Source organism: Sarcophilus harrisii, chromosome 2, assembly GCF_902635505.1.
Source record: "Sarcophilus harrisii chromosome 2, mSarHar1.11, whole genome shotgun sequence".
NCBI lineage: Eukaryota > Metazoa > Chordata > Mammalia > Dasyuromorphia > Dasyuridae > Sarcophilus > Sarcophilus harrisii.
In genome coordinates this window covers 448044175-448065284 of record NC_045427.1, presented here as the reverse complement: position 1 = coordinate 448065284, position 21110 = coordinate 448044175, and the positions used below count along the sequence as shown (strand labels likewise).

General features: G+C 39.1%; 1 protein-coding gene across 4 annotated transcripts in view; it reads right to left on the bottom strand.

The window, feature by feature from the left end:
• Positions 1-21110, bottom strand: part of NEK6 (NIMA related kinase 6) — a 126718-nt gene that overhangs the window by 54529 nt on the left and 51079 nt on the right. For all 4 annotated transcript variants that reach the window (XM_031954281.1, XM_031954280.1, XM_031954279.1 and 1 more), the window contains exons 3-4: positions 5923-6063; positions 3714-3776 (exon numbers count right to left, since the gene is read on the bottom strand). In XM_031954281.1, the coding sequence (XP_031810141.1) occupies positions 3714-3776; positions 5923-6063 (204 nt within the window). The remainder of the gene's footprint in view (positions 1-3713; positions 3777-5922; positions 6064-21110) is intronic.

Below are 21110 nucleotides of genomic sequence, written 5' to 3'. Positions count from 1 at the left end.
CTGATTACAGTCCATGAGATTGCAAATTCCATAAAGGCAGGTACTATTTCATTTTAAAATTTTTTATCTTTTCCAGTCACTTAATATGTTTGTCCCACTGAGGTAAGTTTGAATGAAATAAAAATGTATTGAACTGAATGGTATTGACTTTGTAAAATGAAGGAGTTAGACTACATAATCTCTAAGGCCTCTTCCAGCTGACATTTTGTATTCTAACTTCTAACATTTAAAGATCTTCAAGCTCTAACATGCTGTTTTAAGGCCTTTCTAGTTCTAAGATTCCAAGATACACTTCCAATTACAGATCATTCAGAAATTAATGTAATACGTCTCAGGAATAATCAGTTAGTAGGAAGATAGGACTCAATTTACATAAAACTTTTCAGGAACATATCTACTATATGAAAGAGAATGCTCCTCCCACAAAAACAAACCAAAACATTTCTTTAACTTGACATTTCTTTGGCCTGGGACCATCCCCCCACGTCTCCTCAATGTCCTTGGGTTATTTAGATATAACTGTAACTACCACCAGCGTGGGAGCTATCAATTAAGGAGAAAGATGAGTCGCAGGTATTGATTTGACAAGTTATTAGCTTCCCAGCAGCAAGGAAAGCGAGAGCCCACTGCTGCCGCTGACAGAACTATGGGAACCGGTCCCTCCAACTACTCCCCAGTCCCCCAACAAGCCCCTGAACATCTCTGCCCGCCGGCTCCTCGGGGGCCTGGCTCACACCTGCATCCAGTTTTCTGAAATGCTGACCAGCAAGATGAAAAGGGGCTTCCTGAGTTGACACAGAGAACTTCCCCCTTTCTCCGTGATTGGCTCAGCTCCCTAGCAGCCCAATTCTCTCCATCACCAGAAAGATCTGTCACATTTTGTTGTGTCATTCACAGAAGGACCGATATACATTTGAAAGAAATGCCCTATAGGCAGCATTAACAAAGATATCCCCCGTGAATTGGCAATACAACCTGATTTACCCAACTGGCTTCTTAGCCCAGGCTTGAGCAGTGGCTGCTTCGAGGAAGTACTAGGAAAAAACATGGAACTCAAAATCATTAGACTTGAGTTCAAGTTTTGTCTCCTGACATCTGTATGACCTTCTGAGCCTCAGTTTCCTCATCTGTAAAATGGGAAAAATTAATATTTGCCTTTCCAACTTTACAGGTTTGCTTCTTGGAAAACATTTTGTAAACTATAATATGGCAAAGCAATGTGAGCACTGAGCACCATTTAATTTATTTCTATATGAAGAAAAATCAGTGCAAGGATTTTAGAAATATCATCATGGGTCATTTTCAGCATAATACGGTAGGAAGGATTTTTGAATGAGAGGGACTCGGTTCAAATCTCATATCTACCGCTTTCATATCTACCCAAAAAGTAACTTAATCTCTTTAATTGTCAGTTCCTTTATCTGTAAAATAAAGGTATTGGACTAAACTAGAACTGAGGTGCCTTCCAATTCCAAATATGTGATTTTTTTTTTTTTTTAAAACACAAGGCTGTCAAGAAATAGGGTGTGCAAAATAAAAGAAAGCATAGTGGTCTCAGAATCAATAGACCCAATTCAACTTCCAGGACCCACAATTACTGGCTGTCTGGCTCTGGGCAGGTCACAGCCTCTCTAGACTCAGTTTCCTCATCTTTAAAATGGAGATGATGATAATTACACTGTGTACCAACTTCAAGGCCTGCCTTCAGGATATTGTAAGGAAAGCTTTCTGTTTAATGCTAAAAAAAAAAAAAAAAAAAAAAAAAAAAAAAAAAACTATAGAAATGCTATACAGACTCTACAAAATGCTAAACTATTATTGCTATCTTAGAAAGCATAAGGAAGAAGCACAGAATGTCAGAATAGGAAAGGACCTTAGAGATCATATATTCTAATTACCACCACTAACCACATGGAAGAGGAAAAAAGGAGGCTCAGTGGCTTGCTTAGAATCAAGGACTGGGAGATATGGGGGGGGGGGGGCGGGAGAAGATGTCAAGTAGAACCCACCATAGAGCCCCATTCTTCAGAACCCCAGGCCAGATCCTTTCCCCCCCTTTCCTTTTTTTTTCATTGTTATGTAGTTTCTTCTGTCCCTCCTGGCCTCAGGTTATCCAGGAAAGCTTTGACAAATTTCTGGCCAATTAACAAGAAGCAAGTCCTCAAGGTAGCAAGAGGTAGGAAAAGGTGTGTGTGGGGGGAAGAGTTTAAAAAAAAAAAAACCCAAAACAAAACAAAATCCTACTGAATATTCAAATATCTACGTTCAGCCACAATGGAAAATAAATAAATAAGGTGGGGAAAGAGTGGCTCAGTCACAAATCTAAAGCTCTACTCAGAGGCAAGAGCAGCCAAACCCTGCCCTCAGGCCTAAGCAGAGCCAAGCATACATTTTTGATGTTCTCTGGGAAAGAATATTTCAGAGCACCTGTCACATGGCATGCAGGACCCAAGAGGGGAGAGAAAATAAATCCATATGTATAAGGCAGGAATGGAGACCAGACGATGGTTTGGTTTAATGTTGATAGTGTTTTTTGCTTCTAACTGGGGAAGAGACTGAAACAGTCTACACGGTGTGGTGGATGAAGACTGGATTCAGAGGTTGAGGCTTTGGGTTTGAAGTCTAAATTTTGCTAATCACAATCTGTGAGATCTCAGGAGAGCCACCCCATCTCTCTGGCTTTCAGTTTTTCCATCTGTAAAATGAAGGAATTGGATCACATTCTAAAAGGACCTTTCCTAAGGTCCTTTTAGAACTAAGAAATTTGAGAATGGGATCCTCAGACTGCCAATGCTCTGGAGATAAAGAAAGGAGGGATGCTTTCTGCCTTCGTGATGTGGATTATAACACCGCAACAGAGTCAAAGAATATTTAAAATCATGGAACCTGAGAGCTTGAAGGAGCCACAAAGGGCATGGGGTCTAAACCACGTCTCAGCGTGAGTCCCAGCTCCAACAAGACAGTCACAGTCAGCCAGTTTCCATTCAAAGACCAGGGAACTCACGACCTTACAAAGCAACTCTGGAGGGGAAGAAGAAGGCTCGTGCTTATTTCCCCCAGGCACGAAGGCCAAACCTGACTTTTTTTTTGGCACTTCTCTCCACAACCTTTAGGATATGACCCTACACAAAGGACCTCACTGTTTGAGTTTCATGTCCTTCCCCATCTAACCTCAGAAGGTAAATATCTGGCCTTGCAGTCAAAGGACCAGACAGAAATCTCACCTGTGAAGCTACCTAACCCTAGACAAATAACCAGACTTCCCTGGCCTTCAGTTTCCTCTTCTGTAAAATAGGGTGGACTAGAAGGCTCCAGGTCTTACAGGCTTATAAAATGTGTGTTGTTGTTCCATTAATGATTCCCCCCCCCCCCCAAGGTCAGATCAGGTACCACCTCCACCATTTTCCTGATTCTAGTTAACAGGATTATTATTTTTATGACTACAAGACCCTGCATGAGTTTCCTTCACTGAGCAAAAGTTTCCATCACTGATAAAATGAGGATAATAATATTTGTATTGCATACCACACAGGGCCACCATGAGGATAAAATGTGCTAATTCATGGACGTGGATGTGCTTTGTACTCATGGAGTACTATTATAAATGTCAGCTCAAATATGTCAGACATAGGCTCATACAGGACGAACACAGGCTCAGGGACATTCCCAGGGATAAATTAGAATATCCTAACACATTGCATAAGAAATCTTACCTTTAAGAGGTCAATCTCTTTAATGCAGTCTTGTCTGGCTTTGGCATCCATCATTTCAAATATCTTTAAAAGAAACACAAAACACCTATTTTAGAAACCAGAGAGAATAACAGAAGATATAAAAGATCACAAGTAACTAGTACTTCATAGTTCACAAAGCTCTTTCATCCCTGAGAGAGGCTATGTGCTACAGTAGATGGGGGCTTTCAAAGCTGGAAAGACCTGGCTTTAAGTTCTGTCTCTGACACATTCTGGCTGTGAGATCTCAGGCAAATCACTGTTCTAGTCAACTCTTCAAGATTATAATTTGCAGAGAAGGTACCAAGCTCATTAAGGGAGAATTCTCTGTATCAATGAAATTACAAGTCTAGTCTTTATCCCTATCCCACAGGGATAAGAAGTGAAAGTCATATTATTTCTGGTTTAGTAAACTGGGGTGAGGGCAGCTAGATGGCTCAGTGAAAGAGCACTGAGCCTGGAGTCAGGAAAATCTGAGTTCAAAGGTGACCCCAAACATTTACTAGAACACTTAGTTGTATGACTCTAAGCAAGTCATTTCACCTTTGTGAAATCTACTGGATTTGCAGTGGATCCACTGGAGAAAGAAATGGCAAGTCACTCTAGTATCCCTGCCACAAAAGCCCAATGGACAATATAACCCGCAGGGTCACCCACAAAGATCTGGACATAACTGAACAACAACACAGCTGAGATGAATCTGTGATTCAAATTTGTCATATGAGGCACTTAAGGAATGCATGAGAAATAGATGAATCTCCTGATTATATGTAGGTATAGTAAATCTATCATGAAATTTACAACTAAAATATCAAAGTCATCTATGACATGTCATTTAAAAAATGTGTTTCTTTTGCCCATTCAATTCAAATGGCTTTTTCTTCCCCAGGTCTAGTTCACAGAATTTTAGATCTGTTAGATCACAGAATATTTAGAACTGGAAAGGATTCAGACTGTTGAATGTTAGTGTTCAGCATAGTAGAGCTCTATGTGACCCTTACTGATCATTCTCTCTAGCCAAACATTCTTTTCTGAATGGACATCATCAGTGGAGGGGAAGTGACTTATTCCTTGACTCCCAATCCAGTGGTCTTTTAACTCCATCCATCATGTGCTTCTACATGACCTTTTAATTACCAGAGTAATAAGCATTAATATTCACTTCATAACTCTATATGAACAAATCAGGGGACTGTTGAAGCTTTGCTAAAGGATTAAAGGGAGATTTAGTTGAACAAAAGGATGTTTAAACCTGCCATATGTGCAATGAGTTTACTGTTTCTCACTCATGACTCATATGTGAATGTTTGTGAAATGCACAGAGAAGTATTGTCATTTTCTAAAGGGGAGTAGGAAAGAAAATTATTTTATTAATAATGATGATGGTAGCTAAAGTTCATATAGTATTTTAAGATTTGTAAAGTGTTTTATAAGCATTACCTCATTTTATATTCACAATCCTGAAAAGTAGGTGATATCGTTATCCCCATTTCACAGATGAGAAGACTGAAATAGAGTTTAAGTGACTTGCCTAAAAGCAGACAACTAGTAAATATTTGAGGCTGAATTTAACTCAGGTCTTCCTGACTCCATGTTCAGTACTCTTTCACCTGTGGCTCTGTTTTACTTAAATTTATTCTTTGGCCTGCAGTTTATTAAAAAGAAAAAAAAACTTGAACTAAAACTGCTCTAACATCCCTTCTACAACAAACATTCTAGTTCTAACATTCCTTCTTGTTGTTCAGTTATTTCAGTCATGTCTGACTGTCTGTGATCCCATTTGAGGTATTCTTGGAAAAGATCCTGGAGTGGTTTGCCATTTCCTTCTCTAGCCCATTTTACAGATGAGGAAACTGAGGCAAATGGAGTTAAGTGACTTGCCCAATGCAGTGAAAGGATCCCAGGGAAGCCGACAGCCCAGTCACCAAGGGTAACCTTTTGAGGCAAGAACACTTAGTCTGGATTTTGGGGGAGACCTGGGCCACCCTCAGTGCTGGGCAGAGACTGCTCCTCCCACATCCCAAGCCTCAGAGCCCTGACCACAGAGGACTCCCTTTGTCCAAATTGGCTCATAGTCAAAGGGGTGAGTCTTTGTGCCCAGTCTGCCCAGAGCAGTAGTAAGGGGAAGTATAGATCCGTACATTGGCTGGAGTGGGAGAGAAGAAACCAGCCTCGATCCTAAAATGGTTACCTGGACCTTCTTCAGAGCCACGGTTTTCCTGTCCAAGAGGCACGTTGCTTTGTAAACTTCACTGAACTGCCCTCGGCCTATCTTCTTTTCTATCTGGAAGTCAGCTAAGGTACAGCGATAGGGAAACGAAGTCAAATGTCTCTGAGAAAGAGAAAAAACCATAGCAAGAGTGAGACAACCGGACCAAGAGACCCAACTCTGTCACAGCAGGTGGCAGTTCTGCTTGTGGCCCATTGGCTGAGGAGGAGACCATGGTGTCCCTCCACACTGACCAGTTATCTGAGAAGCGTGGGCCCTTGGTCAGGAAGAAAAGGCTGCAAGAACTGGGGGTGGAGAGGAGGTGTTCAGTGGGAAAAATATAACCGCAGGAGGAATCCCCCAGGGAAGCCGCTTCCCAAGTAGCTCAAACACCCCCGTTCTGTCGTCCTGACATTCTGTGCTCCAAGGGCCTTCCAGCAGTGACTCTGTTCTCTGGTCACAGAAACAGAGGGGGAGGAGGGACCTCCAGGGCTATCAAGTTCAACCCACAGCTGAAAAGAAAAACCCTTTACATCAGTCCAGCAAGAGGTCACGGAGCTTTGCTGGAAGACTTTCGAAGAGGGGCACCCACTGCCTTCCAAAGGAGCACATTCCACATTTGGATAGCTATCATCTTTAGGAAGTTTTTCCTCATCTCAGATCTAAATTTGCCTCAATTGCTACCCACTGCTCCTGGGACAGTCCTTGGAAGCCCAGCAGAAATCCAATCTCTCTCCCAAAGGACAGCTCTTCAAAAACCTGAAAATATTTATTCTTCCCCCTCAAAATCTTTTTTTTTGGGGGGGGAGAGCCAAATATTCCCAAATCCCCTAACTGATCATTTCCAATAACAGGGAACTCACTATTGTCCAAATTGTCCAAATTGGCCCATTTTAAAGTTTGGAGAAGGTTCTTTATCCAGACAAGTACGTACAGCTATATAAATTGCTGCCACTGATACAGCACTTTAAAGTCTGTGAATTATTATTATTATTATTTTTTACAAATTTTAACTCATTTTGTTCTCACCCCAGGTGGCATTATCCCCATTTTATAGATGAAAAGACTGAGACAAAGAGCAGTGAGGAAATTATCCAAAGTCACACAGCTATAGTTAAGCCCCTGAGGAGAGTTCTAAACAGAGGTTTCCTGATCCTAGATCTACTTCTCCAACAATTGTATGTAGCAGCTTGTCTTGAAACCCTGTACCATTCTGGATTATCCAATTTATTATCATCATCTTTTCTACAATGTGGTTTTCAGAACAAAAAATACCCTATATGTGGTTTGACCAGGGCAGACTACATTGAGACTCTCACATTCCTAGTCCTGGTCACAATATCTCTCAATGCAGCCCAAGGTCAAGCTCACTTCTTGGCTGCCATATCACAATGTAGAGTCATACCGAGTTCATAAAACACTCAAAATGGTGAGACTTTTTCAGGCAAACTGCAGTCTAGCTGTACCTCCCCAATCTTGTGCTTATAAAGAACACTTTTTTAACCCAAATGTAAGACTTTACATTCATCTGTGTTGAATTTCATCTTATTAGATTCAGCCCAACATTTTAACCTGTTGAGGTCTTTTGGGATCCTGATTCTTATAATGTATTACATGAACCATCACTTCCACCCACGTCTGTATCATCTACAAATGCCATCTCTTCTTTTATCCAGTCACAAGTCACTGTTCAAAATGCTAAACAGCAAAAACATTACTGAGCTACTGGAAGACAATAAGCACTCAATGCCTATTTGGTGGGTCTAGCCATTCAGCCAGTTCAGGAGCTCTTAAATGTGTTTGCTGTCTTTTGGCTCATATTTCTGCATTGCATCCACAACAGGAAAACAAGAGACTTCATCAAATGCTTTACTAAAATCTGGGCAAATATACCTAAGGGGCTGAATTTGATAAATTCAACAAATATTTGTCAAAAAAATAATTATTATGTATGAGGTATTACAAATACAAAGACAAAATGGATATTTTTACCTTTGAAGAACTTATATGTTATTGGCCCTACCAATCTAGTAATTCTTGACTAAAAAAAAGGGAAATTATGTTATTCCTATATGACCTATCTTGAAACCAGGCTGACTTTTGGTTAGCATAACTTCCTTTTTTTATAGGCTCATTAGCCATCCCTTTGGTAATATAATATAATATTTTACCAAGAACCAAAGTTACACTTACTGGAATATAGTTTTAAATTTAGATTCTCTTCTCTTTTTAAAAAACTGAAATGGTATTTCCCCTTCTCCAGTCCTACTGCACTTCTTTCCTTTTTCATCATTCAAAGATGGTGATTAAACAATCACAGACACTAGTCCTTTCAGTAATCAGGATGTAACTCACCTGAGTCCAATGAATTGAATTCAAAGACAGACTCTCCTACAATCTCTTTCTACTTCTCTTAGATTTCAAATGACTTATATTATTTTTTGCTTTCTAGTCCAAAGATCATTCTCCTTAGAAGAGAAAACAGGAACAAAAAGGGGGAGGGAGGAGTTGAAGCTTGCCTTCTATCCAATCATCAATCAATCCTTCCAAGCCACAATCTTATCCTTTCTTTGGTCTTCTTTTCTTCAAATATCTTTTGAAAAAAAAAAAAAAAAAAACCTAAACTCTTTTTTCTGTTCTTAGTTTTTCTTACCAGTCTCAGTTCATCTTGAATATTAGCACTACTGACACTACTATTGTAAGGCTTTTGAATTCATCTATTGTTAGCTGTCTTTGTTTTTATGTTTTAGACACATCTTTTTAAAATCTAAGTTGGTCAGTAAGTTCCTTGTACAGCTGCATTGGTCTCTTTAAGACATCTCTCCCTTTTCATCAGAATGGTTTCTTTTTTTGTACCTTCAAAATTTTATCTTGAGGTTTCCTATGTATTTGTGCTGGCTACCAGAGAATTTTAGTCCATGACATGATTCATATCCTTTTTCTGAAACCTTAGAAGTCTGCTCTTTCAAAACAGAGGGTACAATTCAGTCTACATTTAGTTTTCTTCTTCTGTCACAAACTCCACAATGTAATGGCCGCTTCCCTCAAGGTTCCCATAATTTCTACTTAAGCAACCAGTTCCTCTTTACAGCTGAAAATCAAGCTCATAAAAGCAATGTTCCCTCCTTGCTTCCTCTATCTTTTGAAAAACAGTTTGTGCTTCTATGTTCTATGAATCTATTATTCTTAGGAAATTCTAATTGGTAGCATTGTAAAAGGAAGATGAAACTATTATTCCAAATTCTAGAGTCCTAGGATATAGGAAAATTATCATTATAATAGACAGAAATGCTCCCCAGTAACATGTCCCCCAGAATTCCTTGCCCCCAGCCTTTCCCATAAAAAGGTCTCTGTGGCCCCACTTCCAAGGTATGTCCACATATTAGCTCTTTGTGTGATTCTCTAAGTGGATGTTCAAAGTCCAAATATAACCAGAAAAGTATGCACCCTGATGGGATCTGCATACAGATAATTATCAATTCCAGCCAAGGCAAAAATGTCACTGTGTCAGAGAATTCTGTCAGAGTGTTGTAATGAAGGGAGGCATGGAGTTGTGAATTTAACTTCAGGCCATCATTCTCTTCATAAGCTCTCTCAGCTGAAGTGCCCACGAAGAGCATCTTCAAATAAAGTGACACTCCCGGTAATTATTTTCAATACTTCAAAGTCAAGGTTAGCTCAACTTTTATCTTTAGGAGACAGAGAAAGAATCGGCTTCCTAAACATCACTGATTACACAGCTCCACAAAATTGATTTTTATAATTCATGGCGGGAGGCCCAAGATTAGAATTTTAACTGACATAGAGGTTTATGGAACCGGGTTAACTTAAAATTGGCATTTATATGGAAAGGTTAGTCCTGGGGAATTGGGAAATTACTTAGGTCTTGAATTTCTCTTTAAGGCTTAATAGTGTAAACTGATTTGTGACTTCCTCAAAGGCAAGATGTCATAGTGAATAAAGTACTAGATTTAGGACCCAGGTTCAAATTCAACCTCAAGATACTAGCTGTGACTCTGAGCAATTCAACTTCTCTCAGTTTTCATCTCTGAAAAGGGATAATAATGCTTCTAGTACTTAACCCTCATTGTAAGGTCCCATCTTACAGCATTAATAATAGGCATAAATTTCAGCTATTGCTAACCTTTCTTTTGATCTAGAATACCACTTTGTACTTCTTTTATATACTAATTAATTATATTTGATTCTGCACAATAGCAATTCATTTTTTCATATAACAATTTAAGGTTTTTGTTGTTCAGTTATTTCAGTCATGTTCGACTCTGTGACCCTAATGGAGTTTTCTTGGCAGAAATACTAGAGTAGTTTGTCATTTCCTTCTTCAGCTCATTTCACAGATGAGAAAACTGAGGCAAACAGGGTAAAGTGATGTGAATCTGGGAAGATGAATCTTCTGGACTCCAAGCCCAGCACTCTACCCCACTGTGTCACCTAGCTGCCCCCAACTTAAGGTTATAATTTTTGCAAAATTATCATACAAGATGGGAGGGGAAGAATATGTCCTTATTCCTTTTAAAGCTGAGGACAATGTTTTAAAATACAGTCATTCCCCCAGTGACTATCACAGAGTTTATGGCAGCACTCAGAGATATCTTATCTAAACTCCTTATTTTATAGATGGGGAAACTGAGGCATAGGGGTAAAGTTAAACAGAGGCCCAAAGTTACACAGAACCAAGATGTGAACCCTGTTTCTCCAACCTCCAAATCTAATATTCTTTCCATTATACCATGCTGCCTTACAAAAGAAAGTGCTTTAAAAAACAACAACAACATTAGATGAATAAAGCAACATACAAAAGATATTTACAACTTCTCCTGGCAGGTAGGTGGCGCAGTGGGTGGAGGGCTAGCCTTGGCATCAAGAAGACCCGAGTTCAAATTCTGACTCAGACATTTTACTAGCTGTATGATTTCTCAGCCAAGTTATCTCTCAGCCTTAGTCCCTCGCTCACCAGGTTGCTGTGAAGATCACACAAGATAATATGTAAAATGCTTTATAGACCTTACAACACTATAAATGCCAGCTGTTGTTATAATATTATTCTACTGCTCTCCAGTTCAATTATAGACAACAGCTTGGATTCCTTTTCACACCGGAGATTCTGAATCTTTAAAAGTATACAAAGATTCAACAATTTACCAATTAGTTCTCTGAATCTGAGTATTGCCAAAATCACATATAGTGTGACAGAGCTAGGATTTCTAAAATCCAGCTGAATGATCTTTCCACTAGAGCACATATTATCATAATTTGCTCATCACCAAAGGTCTTCCCCAACCTCTTCCAGACCCTTGTCTTTTCCCCCCTTTATTTTTCAATTAATAATTATTTATTTTCTTTCCTCTCCTAATTTAAAACAAAAGCAAAAACCTTTCAACAAATGCATCTAATCAAGCAAAACAAATTTGCATGTTGTTCATGTCAGTGTCTTATTCTGCCTCTTGAGTCTGATAATCTCTTGGGCAGCAGGTATATGGCCCAGATTATCATCCCTTCTCTGGAAATACTATTGCTCACTTCACTATTCAGGGTTCTTAAATCACAACCTGGTTATCCAACTGTCAAGGCTGCTCTTCTTCGAGGAGGGGTTGGACTAAATGTCCTTTAAGTTCTCTTCCTGGTCTAGGACTACTGACTTATTCAAGATACAAAGCAAGGACAAGAGATAGCATTCAGAACTATTCAGTTCACCCAATAGCTTCATACATAATGCGCAAATGCCTCCAAAAGACAGAAATGGTGCAGAGTTCAAGTCCCATTTTCTTTGCCCATAAGATCTCTGACATCTCCCAAGTCCATGCAATCCTATGAATGCTCTTCTGTAGCCCTGCTGTAGGCCACATGGCTCTCCTATCCCTGAACTCCACCCTGGTGTCCAGACCTGGGTGTGCTGAGCTTGGGAGGTGGCCAGGAGAAAATGGATGGGATCTGGAGACAGCATGGGTCCACATCTTGGCTCTATCACTCACTGCTTGTGTGACCTGGAGCAGACACATTAACCTGTCTGGGTCTCCATTTCCTCATCTATAAAATGAAAAGGTTGGACTTGATGGCTTCTAAGGAACCTTATCAGCCCTAAGTCTGTGATCCTCTGATCTAAAATAATCTACAACCAAGAGAAAAAAAAGAGTAGGGCTGTCAGGCCATCAGTGGATGAATGTCTCAACATGTCAAAAGACCAGTAGATGTGGGGCTACATGGGATATTAGAGAGACTTTTTTTTTTTTAGAGAAGTGCTTAAACCAAAGCCCCAATGAGAGAAAGTGACCTGTATAAAGCTGTAAACAGTTTAAGAGGAAAGTCCTTCTAAGTACTCTGATACTAAATAAATTTGGTTAGTTCTAACTGTATCACACTGTCCACAAATTTAGTGTGTGTATATATACATATATATATATATATATATATATATAAAAGAATTACATGTTCTAGACAATTCTCAGACGAAGAAATTGAAACTATTTCTAGCCATATGAAAAGATGCTCCAAGTCATTATTAATCAGAGATATGCAAATTAAGACAATTCTGAGATACAACTACACACCTGTCAGATTGGCCAGAATGACAGGGAAAGATAATGCGGAATGTTGGAAGGGATGTGGGAAAACAGGGACACTGATACATTGTTGATGGAGTTGTGAACACATCCAGCCATTCTGAAAAACAATTTGGAACTATGCTCAAAAAGTTATCAAACTGTGCATACCCTTTGATCCAGCAGTGTTACTACTGGGCTTATAGCCCAAAGAGATTTTAAAGGAGGGAAAAGGGACCTGTATGTGCCAAAATGTTTGTGGCAGGTCTCTTTGTAGTGGCCAGAAACTGGAAACTGAGTGGATGCCCATCAACTGGAGAATGGTTGAATAAATTATGGCATATGAATATTATGGAATATTATTGTTCTGTAAGAAATGAGCAGCGGGAGGATTTCAGAAAGGCCTGGAGAGACTTACACGAACTGATGCTGAGGGAAATGATCAGGGCCAGAAGATCATTATATACTTCAACAACAACACTATATGAGGATCAATTCTGATGGACATGGCCTTCTTCAACAATGAGATGAACCAAATCAGTTCCAATAGAGCAGTAATGAATTGAACCAGCTACACCCAGCGAAAGAACTCTGGGAGATGACTAGAACCACTACATAGAATTCCCAATCCCTCTATTTTTGTCCACCTTCATTTTTGATTTCCTTCACAGGCTAATTGTACACTATTTCAAAGTCTGATTCTTTTTGAACAGCAAAATAATGGTTTGGACATGTATACTTATATTGTATTTAATTTATACTTTAACATATTTAGCATGTATTGGTCAACTTGTTATCTGGGGGAGGGGATGCGGGGAAGGAGGGGAAAAATTGGAACAAAAGGTTTGGCAATTGTCAATGCTGAAAAATTACCCATGCATATAACTTGTAAATAAAAAGCTATTAAAAAAAAATAAAGTCAGGTGATACTGAGAGCAAGTGAATAGAAAAAAAAAAGAATTATATGTTCTTATATAAAAGAAATATATATATCTCGGTATGGGGGCTTAAGCCTTGATGATTCCCATTGTCAGCAGGCAACTAACCTCCACTCCCAACCCCTTTCAGGAGTTAACCCCCTGAGGGTTCCTAAACACCTCAGAGGCTGACAAATTCTGGAACCTTACAAGACTACAGCTGCACATTTACATATGCAATGACCCAGATTTGCATTACTTATCTCAACCAATCTGAACTAATTGAAGCAATACCACCTCATAATAGGCAAGGAAAAATGGAGGAATATAATACTCAAAACAAAATAAAAAAACAGGAACCCCAATTAGATATCAACTTTCATGCTACCATCCATAATCCATTAGAATGGAATGTGCTAATCCCCAAATTAGTCACAGATTTCAAGATCATCCTACCTGTATGAACAATAGAGTTGAAAATGCCCTAAAACTAGAGAATACTAAAATTTTAAAGTGGCTTAGTTAGAATGTTAAACTTCAGTACATACATTTTTTTTTTTTAACAGAAAGAGAGTTTAAAATTCATAGATAGTGGTAATCTTATGCCACAGTTTCCTTGACTTGTTCTATCTCAGTTTCCCTAAATTGTTCTGTCTCAGTTCCTTGAACTGTTCTGCCTAAGTCCCCCTGGTTGCAACCCCTCTTCCTGACCATCAGAACTGATATAAATTAGGGTTGGGAGCCCTGACCACTAGCATTCCATAGAGCCATAAAATACAGATTTTTTTTTTTTAGAAATAGGTAAGCGTATCTCCTATTTCAGACATCCTGGCTCCTAGTCCTCCCAACTTATCAGGATTTGTGATCCTTCCTTACCCCCAACCCTGGAGCCCTATAAGAAGCCCTGGAATCCTTAGCACCGCTGCTGGATGCTTTGAGATGTGAGTCCAATCCAGCCCTGGGGCCAACATGGATCCTATTTTGCCCCCAGCCCAATCTCTCCCTTTAAATAAAATGTTAAAACCTCTCTAATCTCTATCTTGCTTCAGTTTCTCCAGCATTACAGTAGGAGTAAGGGAAAGGAATAACTCATCTCTCTCCCATTCAATTCTGGCTAGAACATTTGGGAAGGAAGAAGGTGATATGTCAGGGAACGGCAATGAAGAGGCAGCTTTCTGCCATTAACAATGGCCTTGGGGTAGGTAGCGGGTCCAGTTTCTGACTCCTTTGGAGTCAGGAAGAACCAACTTCAAATCCAGCCTCAGACACCAGTAGTGTGAACCTGGACAAGTCACTTAACCCCAATTGCCTCAAAAACAAACAAATCAATATCTTTCATGGAAAATTGATTTATCCTCTTAAAAGAAAAAGCCACTCCAGGTTTTCAGGTCTGTTATAGAGTTTCTAATACAGAAAGTATGGTATTATCTTAAAAGTATAAGATCAATATGTATCATTCAGGCTAGACCAATTATTTTTCTTGAAGCACTTAATTAGCACAGCGACCTTCAGGCCTTTGAAATAGCTTCCTGGTGACTTCAGTACAAAAAGCTGGCAAATGAGAAGTCAGTGGTTCCTTCCTCAGACTTCTGACCAAAAGACAATAGGGTCACCACAGAGGCAGCGAAGCTGGGCTGACTGAATCAATGCTACATACTTGTATATTCCTTCTTGGCTAAGGTTAAGTACACTTTTTTGGTTAGCTGTTAGATGGTCTATGACTGTTAATTGTGTTCCAGTTTGGAACCTGGACTGCCAGACCTTCTTGAATAGAAGCCCAAGGGTGCTGAGGAAAAGGGTATGCAATTAGCACAAAAGTAAGGTATCTGATCAGCCACATTGAAAGGAACTGGAAAGATTTGAGGATGCACAATCTCTTCTTTGAGTGTTTTCTCCTCAGGATAGGCAAGAAGCAACAGCTGGAGGCAAGATGCCTCTTTCAGCTCCTCTCCAGTCACCACAGCTGGGTCCAGGACAGATATTGATTTGTAATGTTATTCCATCACATTTGCAGGAGCACTTGTGAGTCTTCATTATTGTTGCTAAGAATTATATCTGGTTTAAAGAAGTCATATTGATGGATTTACATTTTTATATATACTAAGGTAGAAATTCCTCTGAAAGTCCATATACTTGCAAATCCAGAGAAATATATACTTCTCTTCTCTCCTCAGGAAGTTATCTGTTTACTCAGTGACATTCAAACAACTAATAAAAATCCCTTCCAAGAGATCTCAAGTTACTAGATAAGAAGGGACAACAATTGTACCCCAAAAACACAACTCGGTGCCCTTTGAATATCTAGTGGCAAATGAGTGCATAGAACTTTAAAGACTGGAGCACTCTTGTTGCTATTCAATTGTTTTAAGTCATGTTCAACTCTTTGTGACCACATTTGGGGTTTTCTTGGTAAAGATATTAGTTTGCCATTTCCTTCTCCAGCTCATTTTATAGATGAGGAAACTGAGGCAAACAGGGTTAAGCGAAATGCCCAGGGTCATATAGGTTGGCTATTACCTTAGGAAGATGAGTCTTCCTGATTCCAGGCCAGCTCTCTATCCATTCTGTTATCTAGCTGCTCTTGAATACCCTTTACACAGAACATAAAGAATGTTTGTTCAAAGGTAATAGTCAGGAATTACAGAACCTGAGTCTGAATTTCAATCCCACCATTTTTAATGTCACTTCAGACAAGTCACTTAATTTTTCTGGGCCTTCCTAATCTGTAAAATGAGAAAGCTGAACTAGATGACTTCTGAGGTCCTTTCTAACTCTAAAAGACTTAGAAGTTCAAGAATGAAAAATAAAACATGAATTAATGTTCTTGATTTAAAAATATGGGCTTCCCCCATTCAGGCACAGTCCCAGAATCATGGAACTCACATGCCACCCAAACTTTACCTAACCCTTTCCAGTGAAGGAGAGTTCACTACATAAGAATGAATTTTTTAAAAAGCATTTATTAAACTCTTTATCATATGCTAGGTATTGTGATAAGTGCTGAGGTTACTATTACAGTTATTTCTTTTTTTTCAACAAATCTAATTTCAAGACTTTATGTTAACTCCTATTTTCCATCATTCCCTTAAGTAACTGTCCTGGTTCTTATTCAGACAACTGCATGGATTACAGAGGTGGAAAGGATAATTGGGCATCAAAAATGGGAAAAGTCAGTCAACTACCCATTTCCCTAGGAGAAATTATGATTCAGAAAGAAAGAAGGGAGCAATGATCAGAATGGAAGGTGACCAAGATGTTATTTAGAGGTTTAACCCACTGGTCAGGGAGTAGATTAATTAACCTCTGACATTCCTTACACCCTTAATGAGATAGAGCTTCCTATGTATGGATTTGAGCCCACTATGATCAGATTGAATAAGAAATAAGAAATCTGAATTAATGTTGTAGTTTATACCTTCCATACTCCACTGTACTGTTCTAGGTAACCCCAAAAAGAGAAAAGAGAAATTGGCTTTTTCTGTTTGAATCTGTATGTGGTTGATGGGTTCTGCCTCCAATTATCAAACTCTGAACCCAAACTTACAACAAAATGAGGGAAAATCAATCTTTAAGTTGGCACATTTAAGCTGATGATAAGGAAGAATTTCCTAACATTTACAGCTCTGCAGCAATGGAACAGACTGACTCAATGAATGTGTTCAAGCAGGGGAAGTCACAATTTCCTCCCTCGGGCTTCTGACCAGAAGACCAACATGGTCAACACAGAGACAGGGAAGCTACATCTTATAACTATGCCATAGAAGGGGCTCCTGCATTGGGAGGGAGATTACAATAGATGACTTCTGACAATCCTTTCAGCTCTGCCATTCTATGTTTTATGCTCTAATTGTCTACAATCTAAGGATCCCTTCCAAATCTAACATTCTATATTTTATTTTCTAACATACAAGGTTCTAAAGTCCCTTCTAGTTATAGCTTTATTTGCTCGAAGGTCTTCTCTAGTATTAGCATTCTGTGACCACCCTGAGCAAATTAGGGACAGATTTTGGGGGATTCTCTTCTTTGGCATTGAGAGAAGAAAAGGACCCAAGGATTTCCCATCATCTTGCACTGCTGAAAAGTCCATTTTCCACTCAGCTTGGACTAAAGACATAAGCACCCCAGAGTGGATTCATCAGAGTTTAAAATCCTTGAATCATGATAACCTATACTTATGAATAAACACCTTTTTAGTTTTTGAAGGAGCATAACATTAAATTTTAAAAGAAAATAATATACTCGCCCAATTAGTTTTCTGAAATCTCATTAAAAAATTTGGCCTGACTAAGTCAGACTTCTGACCTGAATTTTAATTATCTTTACGCTGGATGGAGATCTTTTTTCCTTGATATTTGCAATGCATCATTAATCTTAAAGCAACTGTTTCTCTGATTTTAAAATGCATATTTCATCAGAATGACATTTACTGTAAACTAATTTCACCTTCAAAGACATATGACATTTTATAGAAGGGGAAAATCTTAACAGATTATAAAGTCTTATCTTTGTAAATGAGTGTGTCCACCAAAAAAAAAAAAAACCAAAAAAAAAAAAACCACTATTTACTTCCCAGACTAATTTTACTAATAACAGTAGCCCCTGTTTCTATTGAGCACTCCAGGAATTATAATCCCCATTTAACATATGAGGAAACTGAGGCTCAGAAAGCTAAAGAAATCCCCCCATGGTAACATGACTAGTAAATGTCACAGTATGAGCCCATTTCTGCACTATATCAGGCTGCCTCTTGATCTGTCAAAAACCAAAGTTCTTGAAATTATGACTCTCCCCCTTTCTCCAAGCACCATCAGCACCTCATGAAGGTGTACGGCGCAGCAAAAAGAACACTCCTAAAGTCAAAGCAGAAACAACTCCCTGCAACAACATCAGTGTGGGTCTCATTTTCCCCAGTTTATCAGTACTGTGTAATGTTCCAATCCTGACCCTGCCAATTACGAGTGGAGCGACCTCAGGCAGGTCATGTGGAGGGACGCCACTGGCTCCTCCGCAAAATGAAGTGGCAGGCCACTAACGTTCCTGTCCGAAAGGTCACTCCGGCCCAACTACCCATGATTCCATCACTCCTCCTAGTTCTAATAGCCCCTGACTTCATCATGCTCCACAGTTTTGCTTTGTTGGTATTTTTTTAACAGGAAAGCTTGGTACAAGGCAGAAAACAAAAACGTGACAATCCTGCTCTCCCACTCCCATTCTGGAAGGCCCCCAGGAAAAATGCCCTGCTCTCAGAACTCATTACTGGGCTCCGGACAGATGCTGGCAGGCCTGGAGAAATGTTCGCCCAATAATAGCCACATGGAGAAGCACGGCAGCCTAGAGCCCGGGTAACGGGCGAGCACGGAGTAATAGTTACTAATTACACTTAACTATGGCATTACCGATTCTAACATGTGCTACAAGATGCCACGAATGTATCTGTGGCAGCAGAACACTTCCTCATCTTGTTCATGAAATAATTACAGGGGCTCTCTCCTGCCAAATGAGGCAGTAATTAACCCTAATTGCTCAAAATGCAACTGGCTAATTCTAGGAGATTAATCAAGGGGATTCAATTATTATTGAATGACTTAATATGACAAATTGGTGCATTACCAGAGGAGACACCATTTGCAGAGAATGCAGGAAAACCATGAGAGTAGTCAGGGAGAAGGGGACTGCCCCAGAGTCACAGCTTTCTTGAGTTCTGGCTACCTAGCTTCCTGCTCCGGATTAGGACTCCTTTCCTCTTTCAGCCAAGAGTGGGAAATAAAAAAGGCACCAAGAAAGGACCCTGGACTAAAAGTCAAGAAACTAGGGTATCAGTCCCAGCTCTGCCACTAAATAAATGGCCTTGAGCAACTTAAGCAACCTCTTCTCAAACCTATTTTCTATTCTATGAAATGAAGATGGATTGGATGATACCTTAAGCATATTTTAAGGTTCCTTTGAGCTCTAATATTCTATGCTCTGTGTTATATAATTCTCTATATGATAAAATTTCTCCTAGGTCTAACATTCTATATTTTAAGATGACTTTCATCTTTAATATTCTATAAGCAACGTTCTAACATCCCATGGTCCTTCTAGCTCTATTTTCTGCTCTTAGGTTGCATCCAGCTCTTGTATTCCATATTCTAAGGAATATGGTCTTATTTTTAAGGACCTTACTAATAAAGTCTCTTCTAGGTCAAACAGTCTGATATTAACTTTCAACAGCTTTGCTAATCAAATCAACATTACAATTCAACAATTATTAATCACCCATGTGTATGTACTATACTAGGTAATGGGGGCATAAGGTGAGGGAGGGATATAAAAATAGATGGTACAATGGGTAGAGCTCAGCTCGGGGGCTTAGAATCAGGAGGACTCATCTTTGTAAATTCAAATTTGGCCTCAGACACTTTACTAGTTGTGTGACCCTGGAAAGTCACCTCACTTCCTTATCTATAAAATGAACTGATGAAAGAAATGGCAAACTAATCTAATATCTTTGCCAAGAAAACCCCAAATAGGGTCATGAAGAGTTAGAATGCTAACAACTGGAGGGATTCAGGAAAGGCTTCACTAAGGAAGTAACCTCTGAGTTGAGTCTTAAAAATTCACCACTTCCTATATGGTCTATAGCATTATCAAGTGAGGAATCTTCATGGAACTGCAAAACAAAGTATGAATCTTCTAACACAGAGTAGGTAAGCAGTGTTCTGTACGTTAGAATTCTAAGTAGGATATGCTCTTCCACTTAATAGCTGTGGGGGAGAGAGAAAAAGAGGTTCAGGGAATAAAGAAGAAACCAAATCAATGAAAGATAAACCTCAAAAACTGTATTAATCCTAATTATTTAAGGGAAAATAACATCCATAACAGAACCAATAAAATCTGTCCCATAACTAAAAGTTTTCTACTTCCAAATCAAGAAAGGTTTGACTAGAAAAATTTAATCTTTAAAAATAGTTAAGATTATGACATAATCCTAGTATCTAAGCCCCAGAGTAAGAATAAGAGAGAAAGCAGGGATGGCTCCTGGGTAAAAAAAAAAAAAAAAGAACTGGAGAACAGACTCATAGTACCACAATAAGTGTTCAAAAATATTTATTCCTTCCCAGACATGGTCTCCTCCATCCTTTCCTTGGATCCATCCTTATCCCTACCCTCATCCCACACCTCTAAAAACTGAATAAACAACAGTTCCTTGTTCAGACCTTGTACGTCACTAAAACATCATGGCACAGTCAAAGAACACCAGATTCAGAATTAGATAATGTAGCTTTGAATTGTAGCTTGAACACTTACTAGTTATTTGACTGCAGAAAAATCCTGAAGCCTCAGATTTTACATCTGTAAAATGGAAATAACAGTATTTGCATTGTCTTCTTTCCAGAGTTGCTGTGAGGAAATGGGCTTTATAAAGTACTCTATAAAGGTGAGTTATTTTTATACTTGGTGTGCTATTTTGTATCCTGCAATATGTTAGCTTGTCTCATATCCCTGACTATAAGACCAAGGGTGACAAGAAATATATCATTGAGTCAATTATTCACTTCTCAAATTTGTGGCCTCTCACAGACTAACTCTACCACCAATTAACCTGCATATATTTTGTGCTTACATCCCTGTATGCTACCCACCAGCACTACCACCACATGCAGGGGCAATTTTGTTTTATTTCTGTATCCCTGGTGCCTAGAGAGTAGTA